This window comes from Eublepharis macularius, chromosome 4 (assembly GCF_028583425.1).
Source record: "Eublepharis macularius isolate TG4126 chromosome 4, MPM_Emac_v1.0, whole genome shotgun sequence".
NCBI lineage: Eukaryota > Metazoa > Chordata > Lepidosauria > Squamata > Eublepharidae > Eublepharis > Eublepharis macularius.
The window spans coordinates 128,314,400-128,333,757 of NC_072793.1; the positions used below are offsets into that span (position 1 = coordinate 128,314,400).

A 19,358-nucleotide genomic window follows, 5' to 3' on the forward strand; every position below is an offset into this window, starting at 1 on the left:
TCTTTTTGGTGAGTAGTGTAAGTTGAGATGGTAAATAGAAAAGGCCTTTCTGATATTTCTCTGTTAACACCTGGAATTATGACATGTCAACAACATCTGATTTAAAGACAGACCAAAAGAACTTGGTGTTGTTTTTCTGAGGGGCTGGTGATAGTGTTGCCAGGTGCCCAGATCTGAATAGTCTGCTGTTTTCTTGGACTGTCTGGAGGAAATGGGGTCAAAATACTGAACACCTGGTAACTTGTGAAGGAAAGAGGTGCCACTGTGACCTGAACTGGGCCTTGATCTGCTGCTCTGCCCTTCAGTAAGGATAGCCCAGGCAAGGGAAAGAGGCATCACTGTGACCCAGGCAAGTTTTTCTCTGCCATACTGCTCTGCCTCTCCTCTCAATGAGGCCAGCCTGGGCGAAAGAGAGAGAGAGAGAGGCACTGCTGCAGCCTGGGCTGACCTCACTCTGCTGCTCTGCCCCTCATTGAGGCCCATGTGAGGGAGAGAGAGAGAGAGAGGCTACCATGGCCTGGAAAATGATGTCATCATGCCAGGCTGAGGAGCAGAAGTCCACGGAAATCATCTCTGGTGAGTCCGGTAATTTTTCAAATATCATCTTGCAATCTTAGCTGATGGAAAGCTGTTTATCTATTCCAATGCAGAAATGGAGAGGCGTTCCTCCCAAGTTGGTGCAAACCAAGAATAGTTATGGCTAATAAATGCTCTGCCCTTTTACCTATTACCTCTAGTGTCTCTGATTGACTTACCTTATAACTCTGGCCAAGACTCTGTTGGGAGGAATGTTAGGCAAATGATATGTCACTGAGGCTAGAACAGATGCCTTAAACCCCATGCAGAGTTGCTAGGGAGTACAAACTCTTTATTCCTTTCCAAAGGGCACTGCTGCAAACATTATTAAAATACTTCTGGTTTGAGTACTTTGTTATTTAACATGTACAGCTTCAGATTTTGAATTTATCCTTTACCAATCAGGGCTTCGACTTTTGCAAAACCAAGGTCTCTTATGAGCAGGGCTTTTTTCTGGGGAAAGAGGTGGGGGAACTCTTACCCGAGGCAACTTCTGGGAGGAGGAGGTGTGTCTCTTAATACATGTGCATGCGCAGAGCATGCACGCACTCCCGGAACTGCATGATGATGTCACTTCTGGGAAGTGACATTATCATGGAGGTGTGGCCTCCCTGGGAGCACTCCTGTGCTCCACTGGGGATCTGATCCGGCCTGAAACGGGCTGCTCTGCCACAGGGGAGCACTCCCCCACCCGGCAGTAGCTGGATCTGGCCCATTTTGGGCCCAAAATGGGCCAAAACAGGCCCCAAACAGGCCCCAAACAGCCAGGATCAGCCTGGAACAGGCTATTGCCACACCGGAGAGCACTCCCCCGCAGGGCAGCAGCCCAAACCTGGCCGTTTAGGGCCCCATCTGTTCTGGGCCCATATTGGGCCCAAACTGGCCAGAAACAGTCCAGATCAGTATGGAACGGGCTGCTGCCACACGGGAGAGCACTCCCCCACCAGGCAGCGGCCATATCCTGGCCGTTTCGGGCCCAATCCTGGCCATTTTGGGCCCTAAATGGGCCCAAAATGGCCAAAACGGCCCGAATCAGGGACGAAATGACCTGGATTGGATTGCTGCCATGTGGAGAAGCCATCCCCTGCCCAACACCAGCCAGATCCTAGCCATTTCGGTCCCCATCCAGGCCATTTCGGCCACAATCTGGGCCATTTCGGTGCTGTTTCGGCCATTTGGGGCCTATATAGGGCCCCAAATGGCCCGGATTGGGGCTGAAATGGCTAGAATTGGCTAGTGCCAATCGGGGAAACCTTCCCCTGTCCAGCAGCGGCCCGATCCAGGCCCAAAATGGCCAAAATAGGCCATTTAAAATACCCATGTGACACCAGTCACGTGGGCATTTTAAAGAGCTGCCGGAACACCGTTCCGGAGCGTTCTGGCTCAAAAAAAGTCCTGCTTATGAGACTATTCTTATGGGTCAGGGTGCCCTGGAAAAGGAGAATGCTCACTTCTTCCAGTACTGCATGAGGAATTGCTTTGCTTCCAGGCCTGACCAGCAGCTATTACCATGGCACCAGCTATGGAAACCTCCTCAACCAGCCCATACTTCTCCCTTTCATTTCCTGCAGCAAGTCTATCCTACTGAAGATGGAACTGCTCCAAATGTGATGGGGAGGAAAAGGAAGGTAGAGAAGCAAGAAAGAACTTTGGCATGGTGCTTCCACAATAATAATCATCAATCTGAGTTCTCATACATTCATTGATGAGCCTGTACTGGGGAGAACAGCCATTGCTAATCCACAGTGCAAAGTGCCTGCCATTTCTTGTCTGGTTTCTGACACTCTGGAATGTATACTCAACACAGGAAGAAAAACAGAATGTGGGACTCTGGATACTACAAGTTGTCCCATGAGTGTGTTGAGGGAGCCTGCAGGAGGTTGAGGCAATTGCCAACCTCTTTTCCAGGATCGCCTGTGGTGAGAAGTTTTATTGCTCCATTAAATTAGGTGAGGGGTGATTAGTGGCATCCCCCTTTTGTCTCATAGTGCTGCTCATGTTTTCTCCACCCTCCGTTGTACTTCAGTAACACAAGTGTTGTGTGTGTTAGTTATTGAAGCTTATGCAAACCAGTATTACTTCTAATTTGGTCTGATCTTTGGCTGAAAAGATGGCTGTCTTCTTCAGCCCAGTAATGTACTCCTGTTGGAGTAATGCAGACTGCTAATGATGCTTTTATCTTCAAGGGCAAGGTAAGTGTACATAAGCAACAAGATTTTCTTTCCTCCTTCTTCATCAAGGAATTCAATCAGTTTATTAGCTTCTGTGATGATAGACCAGTTAAAGTAGACACGAATGTATAGCTGGAATATGTTTTATGTTTCATAGCTACAATGCAGTTGCTTGCCCTGAAGAACAAAGTGAATTTAATTACACACACTCTTCTTATTTGCAAAACTGAAGTGTAATGAGACATCAGAGTCTGTAACTATGCAAGGCCCTTTAAACTAATATACTTATGCAGTCACTCTACACATTGTCAGGAAAACTTTTTTCTCTTACTTTCTTATTTTTTCCACCCTGGCAAGTTTTTAAAAGGATCTCATATGCTTGAATCCATTAACTTGTTTTAATATGACACTGTAGCCACTACACCCCACTTGCTCTATATACTGGGTCTTTGTATTGCAAAGGAACTCTTCAAGCTGCGTTTGTACTCTCTACCCAGGACACTTTTTACATGGCTGTTGGAAGGAAGCACGCCCTCTGTTTCTTCCTCCTAAGCCTGGCTTCTGGACTTTAGTAAAGGGAAAGCATCAGAAACGTGTTGCTCTTTCTCTTGACCCTGAAGCTGCTGTGGAGGAGGGGAGTATGGCATTTGGTATTCTATTATTGGTTGAGCTACTTGGTGACAGGAATGGTGGGTTTTACTCAAGGTATACATTTTACTTCTCCCCATATTTGTGAACAGGACATTCACTTAGATAACAAAAAGCCCATGGAAAATCCCATTGGAGCAAGGGTCAAATCTGCCCTTGGTAATTTGCATCTGGAATGGCAGAGATTGCTCCTCTCTGTCTCCCATGCTGCAGCTCATTTAATTTGCCCTACAGTAGTAAATTGGTGTCAGTAAGACCTGAGGAAGTCTACTGTTATAATTTCATAGCCTTTACTCATATTGTTGCATCCAAGAGGTGAAATTGTGATTTAAAAGCTTATTTTATGTCGGCCATTACGTAGTCAGGTACTCCGAATATCACATCTGAATACCAAATCTTTGGACTTTGTTTTCCTTGCCAGGCATCACTTATGGTTGCTGCTAACTTTTCCCTTCCGCTTAAATTCTGTGGCAGATACAGACAATACAGCAGAAAGAACAAATATTTTCTCTGCCATCATCGCTTCCTCCTGTAAAAAGCCAAATTACCCGAATTCTTTGTGGATGGCAGAGAATGTAAGGATAAAGAGAAGAGCCTTTGTTTAGCCTCTGCCTGAGCATTCAACAGTTCATAGAGAACTTGGAGTAGCAGGAGAAGATCTTTCTGCTGGGCAGCTGAGGTGGAGGGGCTCTTACTTCTGCTTGAACAGACATGTGGATTTATGGAACCAGGTGCATACTTAATAGCTGCTGCACCTATTTTATTTGTTTACCCACAGAGCATTTACAGCAATCAAGACATAGAAGATGAACATAAGATAGATTCTTCTTGAAGTCATACAATAAAATGGCTGGTGCCTATGTAATGTAGAATGATGGGATTAGGTTCTTGCGCTTCCACACATACCTCCTTCAGTTCATTTATCCTGGTTCAAAGTAGTATGACCATTGCTCGTGACGGATCTGTCTAAATTCTTAATTTTAGGTTTAAAAGATGTACATGAATAGATTTAAGTATGACGGCTTTGAATAAAATATGGTATTTTTTGACCTCTCAGGAACCTGTCTCAAACTTCTCACGTGTTGTGTGAGACAAAAAAACTTGCTTCAAACAAGGCTTGCATAATTATATCAACACTTGACAAAATTAATCACGTTAGCAGAAGCAAATGGTGACTTCCAAAGTGGTGTGATAGCAGAGGGCTGTGTTTGTATCCAAGGCTCTTAGTATTAAATGGTAGATGAATATCCTGATTGGAACACATTAAGTTGCTTTATACTGAATGAGACTATCAAGGTCAGTATTGTCTACTCAGACTGGCAGTGGATTTCTAGGGTATTATGTAGAGGTCCTTCACATTATCTACTATCTAATCCTTTTAACTTCAGGAATCAGAGACTGAACCTGGCACCTTCTGCGTACAGAACAGATGCTCTGCCTCTTAGCTGTGGCCTCTTTCAATCATGAGGATCTGGTCTCGGGACTATCTAAATTGAGTTCCTGTATGAGAGTGTATTAATAAGGGATTAATTAGGATTTGTCAGTTTACCGGTGAAGTAGTAAATATAGAAAGGTAATTTAGTAAGTTGTGTCATGGTGAATGATTTGTGTGAAAGTTGAGAATGCATGTGAGCTTAAGTATAAATTAATGAAATTCCAAAGTATTGCTTACAGCCATTAGTGCAAAATATTGCACTAATCACAAAGAATTACTGCAAAATTAGTGCAAAATATTGCAGTAATCACAAAGTATTACTTACAGCCATTAGTGTTATAGAAACATAAATGTGAACAGTACTACAGAGATTGATCAGTTCTTCTAGAACCAGTTATTCTAGAACAGCTACCAATCTTGTCTGAAATTAAACAACAAACACCTGGCAACAAGATGCAAAAGGCAGGCTCTCACTTATTAATAAGTTGTATGGAATATTTGGCCTTGTAGTCAAATGGATGAAGGTGCCCCAGTCCAAGCATGTCAGCTTTATTGGATGGATTTTGTTGTTTTGAGGTATTTTGGCACGTAGCAGTGCTGCTTCTGTGAGGCATGTTATTCTAGCACTGAATTACAGAATTGAATGTTTCAGGAGAGTTCAAGACCTATAACTACTCCTGCAATAGTGTAGACATAACTATGTGAAATTGTCCATGTGCTGTAAACTTCCTTTGGGTGGCTTGCATGTCTAGTCTCACAGGCAAGTGTACATTGCATGGGTCAGTAGGCATATTTTGATCACAAACTGTAAAAGTTATTTTTAGTACCAAGATTTATTTTTAGAAATTGTGAAGAACATGAATTCGAATGGTATACAGTTCCTTCATCAGTGAAAACCACAGGGAAGAGAAATTTCCTGGTTCACTTGAAGGCCAGCTGTTCTCATTTTAGAAATTAAATACTAGCCCAATCTTATCAGATATTGGAAGCTAAGCAGGATCGGCCGTGGTTAGCAATTGGATGGGAGACAACCAAGGAAGACCAGGATCACTAAGCAGAGGCAAGCAATTGCAAACCACCTCAGTCTCTTGCCTTGAAAATCCCAGCAGGAGTCACTGTAAATTGACTACAACTTGATGATACTTTCCACCACTTACAAAGTTGTATAGTATTAAGTTTATCATGGAAGGCATTGCACATCTCATGTTTATATTAAATGGCTGTATTTGAAGAATGGTTTGTTCCTTATCTGAACACAAAAAACTGCTGTTTCTTAATACTGGCTAGGTGGTGAGACTTAAGTATTGTGACTAGGGGTGTGCACCCCAAAAATATTTGGATTTCCTGCTTCGGGTAAGCAGGAAATATATTTGGAAATACCCAAAACCTGAAGCGGCAAGCCGCTTTGGATTTGGGTATTTCAATCACTTTGGAATGCTCTGTAAAGATTCGGAGCATTCTAAAGTGATTTATGGGACTGGGATTTCTCCCAGCACCCCACCCACCCCCACTCCAAGCCCCCACTTACCCCCCCTCCCCTCCAACCAACTTACCTGGCCCTAAAGATCCCTTTAAATTATCAGCTGGCAGGCAGCAAGGGGGATTCCCCCCTGCCACCAGACAGCTGATAGTTTAAAGGCCCCTGCCTTGCAAGCTGGTCCCTTTAACCTATATCAGCAGGAACTGGCTTTGCCTCAGAGCCCCCTTCCCCTCCTCCAGCCGGTTGGGATGGGGCAGAGACTTGGAGGCAAAGTCTGTTCCCGGCGCGGCTTTGAAGCCCCGTCGGGAACAGGCTTTGCCTCAGAGCCCTCTTCCCCTCCTCCAGCCGGTTCGGATGTGGGGGGAGACTTGAAGGTGAAGTCAGTTCCCGGCGTAGCTGTCAGCTGCCGCTTCCGGGGCCCGGGACTTCCCGGGCCCCAGCAGCGGTGGCTGACAGTGAGCTCCAGGCTGGCGGGGGTTGCAGGGAAATGCCTGCATTCCCTCCGCCTCGTTAAGCCACCACGGCCGGGCCCCGGCAGTGGCGGCTGACAGAGAGCTCCGGGTGGCAGGGGTTGCAGGCAAATGCCTGTGTTCCCGCTGCTGTTGTCAGCCGCCGCCGGCAGGGCCCGGGACTTCCAGGGCCTTGGCGGTGGCGGCTGACAGCTCCCTCCAGGCTGGCGGGGGTTGCAGGCAAATGCCTGCATTCCCACTGCCGCTGTCAGCCAGTGCCACCGGGGCCCAGGACTTCCTTGGCCCCAGTGGTGGCAGCGGCTGACAGAGAGCAGGCATTTGCCTGCAGCCCCCGCCAGCCCAGAGGAAGCTGTCAGCCGCCACTGCCAGGGACCGGGAAGTCCCGGGCCCTGCTGGCGGCGGCTGACAAGAGCAGTGGGAACGCAGGCATTTGCCTGCAGCCCCTGCTGGCCCAGAGCTCTCTTTCAGCCACTGCCGCTGGGGCCCGGGACTTCCTGCGTCCCAGCGGTGGCGGCTGACAGAGAGCTCGGGGCCGGCAGGGACTGCAGGCAAATGCCTGCATTCCTGCCGCCACTGTCAGCTGCCGCTGCCGGGCCCCGGGACTTCCTGGGCCTTGGTGGCGGCGGCTGACAGCTCCCTCCAGGCCAGCGGGGGCTGCAGGCAAATGCCTGCATTCCTGCCGCCACTGTCAGCCGCTGCTTCCAGGGCAATGAAGTCCCCTTTCCCATCCGCTGCGGCTGACAGGGAGCCCCCGGAGATGGGGCCGGGGAATTCCCTGGCCCTGACAGCAGCTTGGGCACTCAGCCGCTCATTGGGGAAGCCCCCGACGAGCAGCTGGTTCAGGGGTTTAAATGCCCCTTTTCCTGCCGCTGCTCAGCGGCAAAGAAACGGGCATTTAAAGTTTGAACTGAAACTTCCCGAAGCATTACGAATGCTTCGGGAAGCTTTGCTTCAGGACTTCTGAATTGGGGCCAGCATGCTGGCCCCGATTTGGAAAACCGGAAGCTTTCCAGCTCCGGTCCAATTCGGGCATTTTCCCCTAATTGTATTCCTGAAGCAAACACTCCTAATAGTGACTTGCAGTGCTCTCCAAGGTCTTGTACAGAAGACTTTCCTAGTCCTGCTACATAAGATCCTTTACTGGCGACTGTACATACAAAATTTGTTCTTTTAAACTGAACTATGAGGCCCATTACTTTCCTTAAAGAAAAATTAAAAATTGTTTCACTACTGTAAGAAGAACATCGCAAATCTCTGTAATGTATCAGATCGAGGTTTACTTGATGGAGTGCTGTCCCACAAAAAACAATAAAATCTGTATAATAAAAAATTATCATTTTGGAGACAAGGCAAGACTTGGCTTTATGTGGAAGAATATGGGCTCCTACTGCAATCTGATCTGCTATATGATCCATGGCTTTACCACTTCGTCTGCTCTTTGTGAGAACTAAGTTAATGATTCATTAGTTGTCAGTTTCAAAACACCAAATGGCTGTATTTTGGTTTTAACGTTTCCAGATGTGAAAAGTAGAGTCCAGGTGTTGACTGGCATCCCTTTGAATGATGTCGATTCAGTTTCTGAACAAAGACATTATAAAGGATTTATAGAGTTGTAAAGAAACATGGATCCTATATGCTAAAGAAATTTCAGCCCCCCAGTCTTATTAATTTATATTTTACATACCATAAAAAATGCCAGAGCAGAACTAGGTCTGGAAAGTGTCATCTAAGGTAGCAGTTTAAAACAAAGGTAGCAGTTTAAAACAGATTCAGGGGGAAGAATAATACTCTAAAATAAAATAAAAATGGCATGACCAGAAACAGACTCTATTGCCAAAATCAGCTAGCTTCGTTCAAAACTGAGAAAACTACAGACTGACTCAGTGAGCTTGAAGAGCATTTGGAAAATGCAGCTAAATAGCAGTAGTGTTATAATAACGTTCTGATTTTGTTCTCTGTGGGATGGGTGCTGCTACATCTTCTAGGGAATAGCAGTATTCAGCTGGATGTAAAAGACTGTAAATTTGTATTTGGAAACTATAGCACACTGCATAACTGTTTCCAACCATATCATTTTTGTAGCGCCAGCGTGCACCAGTGGACCTGTATCTTGGTTTACTTACATTTATTTCTTCTTCCCTCCCTATTTCCTGGTGTTTTATTGTTCAGCTGCTAAGCTGCCCTCCTATTACTTGTTAATTCCATTTATTTATTTATATTTTGAAATACTGTGTGGCACCTTTCTATCCAAATAGGGTCCCTAAGGTGACAAATTTTAAAACATTAAGAAATTTAAAACAACATTTTAAAATGTATAAAAGCAGTTCAGTTAAAAAATACAAACAACACAAAGAATAGAGTAGAGGGCCAGATACAGTTACTGGAGATATGCCAAACAAAACAAAAAAAGACTTCACCCATTGGCAGAAGATAGCAATAGAGAGGGACAGAAGAATCTTCCTAGGGAGGGATCTCCAAAGTTTTGGTGCCACGACCCTGAAGGTCCTTTCTTGGGTTGCCACATGGCTAGGCTCAGATGGTGGGGGCACCTGAAGCAGGCCCTCCAAAGATGAGGTAGTGTTCTAATATCGTTTAACATTTTTTTTCTGCTAGCAATGTGCTAGGAGTGTGCAGAACACAGAACTGTCTCTAATATGGACTTTTAGTATTAAGCAGTACTTGCAGTGCAGTACAGTTTCAATTTTGATGGGGTCAAATCTCAACAGCTTTCATGCAGTGTCATACTACAACCAGACTATAAATGTGTATTTGTCTGATGTGGAAACTTATGTCCAACTCTTTCTGTGCTCTTTGTTCGCTCTCTCCTGGCAGACTTGCAGGAAGCAAGATGATTCTGCAGAGCTCTCCTGTGTAAGTTTGCAAGCGGCACGCGCATATTCCCACTCACATGCAGCATATTCCCACTCACATTACAAGCAATGTCCTGTGAACCTTTTAAAAGTTTACACTGTATGATCATTTACTCACTGCTTTTCAGCGAATAAATTTGGGGGACATAAAAGAATCTCTACTTACCTTTTTCTGTTCTGTTTTTTGTTTTCTGTTCCAGAGTAAAGAAATTGGTCTGCAGATGCATGAAGAACTCCTGAAGGTCACTAATGAGCTTTACACTGTAAGTAATGTGACATTGTACTTACGATATAGGGAACTAGGATAAAATTCACTGGATTTAAAAAAAATAATGTGGATTGATTAGTATGTTTAGCCTCTCAGACACAACAAGCTCTGTTTCCTGAGGCAAAGTAAGTGTCCCATTTTTAAATTTTCAGATTTATTTCATTTGACTAAATTTGGTGGCGGGAATAAAGCGTACTGATTGTGCAAGAGCTGTGTTATAATCTACCAAGTGGGACCTGTGCATACACATTGCAAGCAGAGGAAAACACGTATATGTCTTAGCTCTGTGTACCTCAGAATGCAGATCCAATGTAATCTTTGTCTACAATTGTTTGGGCTTTATCTTTACTCCTTAGCTTAATTTCCAAAAACCACCAAGTTGTTGGGCCAAGTTATATTCCAGGGAGCTGTTTTGATTTAGTGGGGGTATGTGTGCAGCAAAGAGCTCAATGGCAGTATAGTGGCACCAAAATATTTATTTCTAATGTTTATTCTGTATTCTGCTATGCTTTTAATTTGCTCATAATACTGACTTTTTGACACTAGGGGTCCTTTTGAATGTTCCTCCTGTTAAAATAAATTCTTAGATGATATCCCAGAATGTACTTCCTGCTCTTCTAGAATTACAGAAAAGGAAGCATAAGTGATTGCAATTGTTGGTGACTGTTTGAGGTGTGATATATAAGAAAGATGTTGCTGATGGGAAACATCTTGGTGCAAAGTTGCTGCAAAGTTGTGGCAAGAATATTTTGTTGCAAAAGGATCTTCGTTATATTTGCCAAAGCCTAATGATGAATTAAGGATGGCATAAGAGAGCAATAAAGACATTCTGAATTTACTGATGAGGAGATGGGCAAGACCGGGAGGCAGGAGAGTAGACCAGCAATGACATTTGTGGAGATCTAGATCAGTTGTTCCCAAACTTTTAGTATAGTGACACACAAGTCCAAATTTACTTGGTATGGCATAGTTTCCAAAATCCAAGTCCAAGCCACTTTGAACACAATGATTTTCCTACACTGATATTATTCTAAATAAGAATATTTGCTGTGACTTGCCAGGGGAGACTGTTTCATCAGCAGCTGCTTTCTTCTAGCTGCTCAGCCCTACCTTCTGACTGCTGTTTCTATTGTATTGTAATTTTAAAATGTTTGGTTTTTGTAAGCCACTGTGAGTATTGCTTTGCAGGAGAAAAGTGGGATAAAAATATTCCAATAAATAAAATTTGTAGTCAAATATCATGTTTTCCTTACTTAGATAATACAATTGGTTGCATTCATCATACATCAGACCATATGTTGTTTTCTGTACAAAGAAGAAATATTAATGCGTGTAAATCACGTTAAAATGACCTAGTTTTCCTTCTCAGTGCAGTGCAAGGGGCTTAGTTGTGTGGTACAAGCTGTGAAAACACCTCTAGTTTCCTTCTAACTTGGAAAACATATATTTCTTTTATCACTGGGAAAGAACCACCAAGCATGATGCTACTCAACAGATGTTTGCTCAGAACTGCTTATCACTGAGTATTATACCACCTTTAACAACCTCTAGAGTGATTTGTAGACTTTCATCAGTGCTTGCATAGTGAGAAGAGGGATGATTTAACCAGCATATTACATTGTCTCAGCAGGAAAATTAAAAGCTCTCCATTAATTAAAAGCAACCAAGGCAACCATAAAACATGTCATGCTTGGGGAAGAAGAGGTTATAACAAAGTCTTCTTCCTAGTGAAGAATTCACAAGGCTTCCCCTGAGGTCAAGTGCTTGAGAGCAGGGACCTCTCTCTGTCATCTCCTCCTCTTCTGCCATCCTGGCCAGAGCTTGAGGTGGTGTGCTTGGAAACTGAAGAGGTGTGCAAAGACAGCAGGTGGCAGTGAAGGGGTTTGACAGCAAGGAGCTTGGTGTGGTACATCTTCCAGAGCAGGTAGGGGGCAGTGAGGTGCTGCTTGAGGTTGGGCATGAAGCTGGGGCTGAAGTACAAAGAACAGTTTATCCACGTTGTACTGAATAGCTCCCATCAACTCTCCAGCCTACCCCCCTCTAATTCCGACTACTACGATAAGTTACTAGTTGCCAGACAGCATTTCTCCTCTCATTATTGTAACAAAAGTGTGTGTGTGTGGGGAGGTGAGAATGTTAGAAGCTGAAATGGGGGTCGGGGAAGAGGTACAAAGGGCAGGAGTGACCATTAGGGAGAGATGGCCTGCAACCCGCTGTTGGATCCTTTCCCACAGGTTGGGAAACACTGGTTTAGACAAGAGAGCATTGCCAAGGCCTTTAAGCAAGAGGAAATGCTTACCTTGCAAGATTTCTGACGTTTCTGAGATTCTTACAGTTAAACCTGAAACAGTGCCATGTGCTGTTATAGCAAAGCCTTAATAAGAAACTCTGGTCCACAGCATGTTATGAAGGAAAGAAAAGGACAAAATTCAGCAGTCTAGGCCAGCCCATGCAAGCACAAAACAGAAGGCACAAGAATATGGTGTTTCCTAGCAAAAAGTGAGAGGAAGAGAAAATAAGGCCTCAGTCCTAGCTTACAGTCTATTATTTTCCCACTTGTTCAAAAAAACCCTCTATAAATAACAGAAATGGTTTATTTGCAGTGTTTCACTATGGCATTTGGAGCTTGTTTAAGAAGCTGAGTTTATGGTTGACTGGGAAACAGATCACACAATTCATTGCTAGTCACATCCAGGCAAAACAGTCAAGGTTTTATAAGCCTGATTTTTTACTTATGTGAGGGTCTCACAGATTGCTTTTTGCCTCTCCCCACTTCCCTACCCTTCCAGTGCTTCAGTCTGGTTCATCATCATAAGCAGTGCTGAACTGGCTTGAAACCTTGGCTATATTCAGACAGCAAAGTTAGCTGTCGTTAAGTTTAAAAACAGGTGGAGATGGTGCTATAGTGTGTGTGTGTGTGTGAGAGAGAGAGAGAGAGAGAGGAGTGTTGAATCTCTGGCTAGGGTTGCCAGCTTCCTATACCCTCCTGGCGGGGGTGGGGGAGAGACATGGCACATACCTTGTGCCTCTGGTGTGTTCCTTGTCATATGTGCATGATGACATCAATTCTGGGAACTGATGTCATCATGCCAGCCGTGGGCATGCTTCAGCACTTTATGCAAGGCTAATTCTGGCTTGTTTGGGACCAAATTGGCCCCAACAAAACACAGGGGCGTGCTTTTGGCTGGCGCAGTGATGTCACTTTAGTAAGTGATATTGTTGTGCACCTCCAGGTGCATGCTTTCCCAGGTTGCCTGTCAGTGGCAGGCGGTCTCTGGGGAGCAGACCCTCAGGTGATCGGCTATCACTTGCAGGCATCTGGGAAGCCTATCTCTGACATGAATGAGCAGCTGGCCTATGCCAAGCAAGGAGGAGACGGGGGAAAGTTTTGGGGGCAGGAGAATTGTCTGTGATCCTGCTTGTGCTGGCTTTCCCCCATTAGATTAGTATCTTTGGTTTCTAGCTTGTTCCCTATTCTCTTGTTCTGCTACTTGTCATTCTGGCCTTGATACCAGTGAGGCTATAAGTCTTGCTCCTTCTTCTTGTGTCAAATGGCTATATTTTACTGGCTGCACTAAGTGAGGCTATCTGGGTTTAAAAGTGTGCCCCATGTCTGGATACTTGGAAGCCCACTTGGAAAACCAACCAACTTGGATGGAAAGCTGCTTTTTAAACATGTGTCTGTTTTGTGCATGCTAAGAACATAATGTTTGTGTTCCCAGATACATTAAAAATACATGCAATGTGGAAGCATAATACAGTAAACACCTAATCTGGCTATTATTCCCTACAGCATGTTACCATATGGTAAAATTGGTATTTTTCTGGACATAATATGTGAAGTCTGAATGAAAAGGAGGCTGGTGTGAAATGCATGCCAAAAGTGTTATAAAAGGCAATTGATTTTTACACTTTGAGCCAAATATCTAGAAATAGAGTCTATTCATATGCTTTATATGGAGTATATGTTTATTGCAGTGTTCTCTAGGAAATGCATGCTAATAAGACAAAAAGTGGCACAGTGTGAAGCTTGTATGAAAAGGTGATATTGATGCAGAAAAATGAGAAAAGCCGAGTTTTTAAAATATAATCTTCCAACCACTCAAGATAGGCAAATGTGTGTCAGTTGGGGGTGTGTATGTGCATAGTTTTAAAACTAGTGCAATAATGCCATAGTGCACAGATCTATTGAAGAATGCTAAAGAAGACAAGGAAAGTTTATAGTGGATAGCAAATGCCAGCAAAGTCACATTCAGTCGAAATCCTTTAGGATTCTGATTGGATTCTAGTTGACATTTGGAGAGTTACATAATAAGGTGTGCTCTAGGCCACAGTTGTCTGTTCATATTTTTAGCTGAGGAGGGTAGCCCCTGGTCTTCCCAGCAGATTAAAGATCAAGTCCTTGAAAGAAGTTTTAAAAGGGAAAGCAAAAAGTTTGTTTTTCTGCAAATGCCTTCCAGAACAACATTTGGAGTCTCCTTCCCACCTTCATTTAAAGTCTTGTTTCTCTATCTTCAATGACTCACCTAGCCAACTTATTCAGGAATTGTCTGGTTGATGGGATAGGGACATCAGCGTTGAATTTGTTAGGTAGCCTTGAGCAAGGTTTTTCTGCTTCTCTACATGAAAAATAAATAAATGGAAAAATATTAATAGTCATTCTCATAGAACTTGTAAGATGAGCCAGATTCTTCTTTGTAGATTTCAGTACCCTTGACCCGGAAGCATTGCCTCAGTAGGGTTTACCTATCAGTAATGATGCTGAAGGTCCCTGTGCAACCATTCTGCAGACAGTATCACGACCGTTATCTGATGCTGCTCCAGTTTATCATTCTCAGCCTTCATAACCATAAAGAGCTCCTTAAAAAACAATGGGTGCTAATATTGTCCACCACCTCCCACCATTTGCCTTCATTTTGATTTCTGATTTTAAAACCACTGGAGTAGCACTGACTAATTAGCTTCACACTAGTTTCACAGGCTTCCCTGTCAAGCACAGACTGTTGCTTGGAAGAGGTTTGGAATGTTCCCTGATTGCTTTCCCACTGAGATTTTTTTTGTGCCTTGAGAATCTAGTCTGTTGGTATGCTGGGTCTTTTTACCCTTGTGTTGGTGGTGCTAGGCAACCTTTGGAGCAGCCTGTAATTTTTCACATGCTTAACAAAAGCAGACAAATGACAGACAGCTCAGAAGGCCAGACTCTTGTGTGTTTCTCTCATCACAGCATTCTCATTTATTTATTTGGGTGAATTTAACCTGCTTTTCTCTACCCAATGCAAACCCAAAGCAACTTACAATGTTACAACAATATCCAAAATGATAAAAATTTCACGAATATTACTTGCCATCGACAGACAAATTTACAAGACACTTTTTGGTGGCAGAGCAGTTAACTTTGGATAAAGCCAAGCTTTTGCTTCTAGGTACAGAGAAGATCAGGATAGGGTAGTGTTTACTCTGGTGATGAGCATATGGCAACTGGAGTTCATCATTGTTCTTCTGTGCAGTCCCACATTGGGGACTATGCACCCGCAGGCCTTTCAACAAGAGAAGTTTTTAACAAGAAGCACAAGTATCAGTAGCTTAGGTCTAGACAGGGCAGTGATAAGCCAGTCGTCTAAGTATGGAAAGAAGCACCTCTGAGATCTGAGATGAGCTATAATGGATGCCATACATTTAGTGATCCAGAGAAGTTAGCCGTGTTAGTCTGTAATTGCAAAATAGTAAAGATTCCAGTAGCACCTTTAAGACTAACCAACTTTATTGTAGCGTAAGCTTTCGAGAACTACAGCTCTCTGGTTCTTGAAAGCTTACACTACAGTAAAGTTGGTTAGTCTTAAAGGTGCTACTGGAATCTTTACTATTATACATTTAGTGAACACCCTGAGTGCAGTAGAGAGGCCAGATCGGAAGACTTTGCGCTGGTTCTTGAAACAGAGGTATTTTCTATGCTCTCTCTTAATAGATTTGTGGAAATAAGCACCTTTAAGGTCCAGGACCACAAACCAGTTATCTGGTTTTAAAAAAGGAAGCACAGAAGAAAGAGTGACCGTTTTAAATTGGCCCGATTCATCACGAAATGTGATTTGTATTTCAATTCATGTCCATGCCTAGTGGTGATGAGGGAAATACCCCTCGTCTCTTTGTTCTTTGAGCAGGTGCACATGTAGTACTGCCAGTGGTTTAGGGATCAAGAGTGCTCTGTAGGATCATATATTGTGTCCCACTGGTGTCTACCCTCTCCAGTATGTCTCTCCTCTCCAGTGGTGAAGGTCTGGGATAAGGAAATTCAGAATTCCACTTTTGCATTTCATATACTAAGCTGATGCATGTTTTCAAAAACATTAGTTTTGCATAAAAGCCAGCATAGTTTTTTGGTCTAGGACCTGGGACAACAGGGTTCAAATCCCCACTGTGCCATGGAAGCTTGCTGTGTGACCTTCAGCCCATCACAGTAACTCAACCCAAACTATCTCGCAAGGTGTTTGTTGTGGGAATAGCCTGGAGGAAGGAGAATTATATGATGAGCTGCTTTTGGTCCTGGTTAGGCAGAAGAGTGAGATAAATATAAGCACTTAGAATATATTACGTATGCTTCTAAAAATATGTTATCTGACCCTAATTGTTTGCCTTTTTAAGTTAAGTGTGAACTATACAAAAAGTTGCTTTCAAGGACATATAAACAAATATCTACCAATTAAAGTGAGACATAAACAGCCAATCGTGGTTGTAGATGCACACACTTGGGTGACTGCTGAATTAATTTGTTGTTATAACTTAATTACAATTTGTTATTCCATATGTTGGAGACTTACAGAGTTTCTTTTTCATAGGTGATGAAAACATACCACATGTACCATGCTGAGAGCATCAGTGCTGAGAGCAAACTGAAGGAAGCAGAAAAGCAAGAAGAGAAGCAGTTCAACAAAGCAGGGGACATTAGTGTGAACTTGTTGCGGCATGAAGATCGGCCTCAGCGCCGCAGTTCTGTCAAGAAGATTGAAAAAATGAAGGAAAAGGTATGTGGTGAGAAGGATTTTCCATGGGGCTGGCAGCAAGCCCTTTGAAAATTCCATGGTTGGATAGTAAAGCCAACTCTGAGCAGTCTCTCAAAGTCCAAGGTTTCTGGTTGATATCATTTGGCCACTTGTATAACACACATTTCTTTGATCAAATTTGAACAGCCAGGGGTGCCTCCTGCTTGTTGAAATGCTTATGTGCAGTTTCGCTGAAGATCTCTTTGGAATGGCCATATAAAAAAGCTCTTTTCTGGACTGCTTGTTAGCTGTGGAGAAATGCCAAGAAGACAGCAGGTAGCAAGAGCTCTGAGTCAATCCGTCAGGCACCTTTTAGCAAGAAGCAGAGCTGGAGGGCACATTGCAGAGCACTTCCACAGAGGGGGGTGCATTACATCATCAAGGCCTGATGTGCTCAGCCATTAAATTGCCCAACTGCAAGGAGAGTTGAAAAGGGCAACTGGAGGGAGGGGAAGCTGCCTAAGAGTAACAGCTCAGAAAACAAACAAAGCAAAATAAAAATGGCTGAAGCAGCGCCCCCCCCCTCGACATTCCTATAATTGCTGCTCAGGTTGTGTCTTCAGATCCCACAGTTTAATCGCCAGGCTTCTGAGGCCTCTTCACCTGTGGAGGGAGGGAGCTTAGCAGTAAATCACAGTTTGCTACAGTAATTTTTAATCATCCCAGCAGATTGGGCAGCATGCAGTGCAAGGTTGCAGTTATCTCATGGCCTGCATTCACTGCTCTGTGGGGCACTATACTCTAATTTCACAGGATATGTCCCGAAAGCTTCATCCAAGACTTTCGTAACTCTTTGGAGGCTGAACTCAGCTCTGACTGCGATTCCTTTGTCTCATCCAGAGGCCTTCATACTACATAATAAAAGAATAAAAGAAGAAGGCAAGAGCTGAATTAGGCGCTCTGGGCTGTACTGTACACATATGCAGGAAGTATAACAAAGACAGCGCTCTGAAAATACTTAAAATATTCCTGATCACATAGCCATTCTAACAGTTCTTTTCTCCTAAACATGGTTAGGAGACTAAGACTGCAAACCTGAGCAAACTAGCTGGTGAGTTAGTTCAATTAAATTAAGTGGGCTTCCTCTGAGAGTACTGAATGAGTGTGCCCCACTTTTCTTCTGCCCTAATCCCCCCATTCCCATTGTATTATGCCCACTGTGCAGCATTGTCTGCGCGATTGTTAACAGTGGTAGGAAACTATGGAGTGAAGCTGCACCATGGTTTGTTCCAAAAATGAAAAGATGTGAGAATTTGCAAAGAATAAGGAAGGAGAAAAGGTAGGAATCATATGAGCCTATGCCATACTTCCAGTTTCCTAACAATGGGGAGGAAATTGGGAATGTGTGTGTGTGTGTGTGTGTGTGTGTGTGTGTGTGTGGAGGGTTGGGTGGTGTTTCTGTTTTGGAAACAATAAAATGGGGGAATGGTGCACAACACTGCATGTGCTTGTTTTGCTTGAATGTAGGCCTCCTGGGGTTAGTGAAGTATATGGGTGGAAAGTGTTGAATGGAGAGGGTTTGCACTGTGTAATTCCACATGGAAACTTTAATCCCCTAGTTCATGACTGCGCATTAAGGATGAATCTGTGAAGGTTGTGGTTTAGAAACTGGTCTGTGTAAAGGCTTGGAAGGATATTACAGATAAGAAGCTGAGGAGACCCTGAGGTGTCCTAGAAGGGAAAATAGCCTGGAAGACAGTGCTTGTGTATTCGGTGGGAAGACTGAGTGAATATCAAGATGTCTAGAGGGCTTTTTCAATGCAGTAAGCTGCAGGGGATGTTGGTAGCCAGTCCAATCCTTTTGTTGAATCATATAATGCCTTGGTGGTTCTTCTCTCCCCTATATCTACTCTTGTAACATCCTCAGATCTATTTGCTTGTTGACTTGAAGGAAGAAACTGAGATGCTCTTATATATATTGTTCTGAAGGATTATGTGGCTTTTAGCCATGCACTTGTTTTCCTTCACTCTTATCAGCCCACAGTAGGTAACAAAAGTGTTTGTGAATTTGCTGTCATCTGTCTGGAAGAGTACTAATCCATGGATCTAAAATCTGGGAACAATGGATCAACACTGGGCCCAAATGTATAGTCTCAGCCAAATTACTTGAATTTATTGAATGGAAGTGCTTGCTATCTCCTCCATCCTAATGAAAGGCCATGATTTCTGCTGGCAGAACATTTATGGTTCTGTCACTTGTCTACCTTCTTAACTGGTTGTCGGAAGGTTGAATGTGGCTGTTGGGCTTCCCAACGAGTGCTTACCTTACTCCAAGACCTAATCTACCCATGCAGTCAAATAATGTTTTGAGTATTGGGGTGTTTCCCTAACACCGCAGGGGGAAAACTGGGCTCAAATAGTTTTTCCTGTTATACTAGTTCTTTGCATCCAGGGAGTTTGTTA

General features: G+C 43.6%; 1 protein-coding gene across 2 annotated transcripts in view; it reads left to right on the forward strand.

Moving 5' to 3' along the window:
* SRGAP3 (SLIT-ROBO Rho GTPase activating protein 3) overlaps window positions 1–19,358 on the forward strand; it is a 268,972-nt gene that overhangs the window by 157,038 nt on the left and 92,576 nt on the right. For both annotated transcript variants that reach the window (XM_054976158.1, XM_054976157.1), the window contains exons 4-5: window positions 9,851–9,913; window positions 16,752–16,937. In XM_054976158.1, the coding sequence (XP_054832133.1) occupies window positions 9,851–9,913; window positions 16,752–16,937 (249 nt within the window). The remainder of the gene's footprint in view (window positions 1–9,850; window positions 9,914–16,751; window positions 16,938–19,358) is intronic.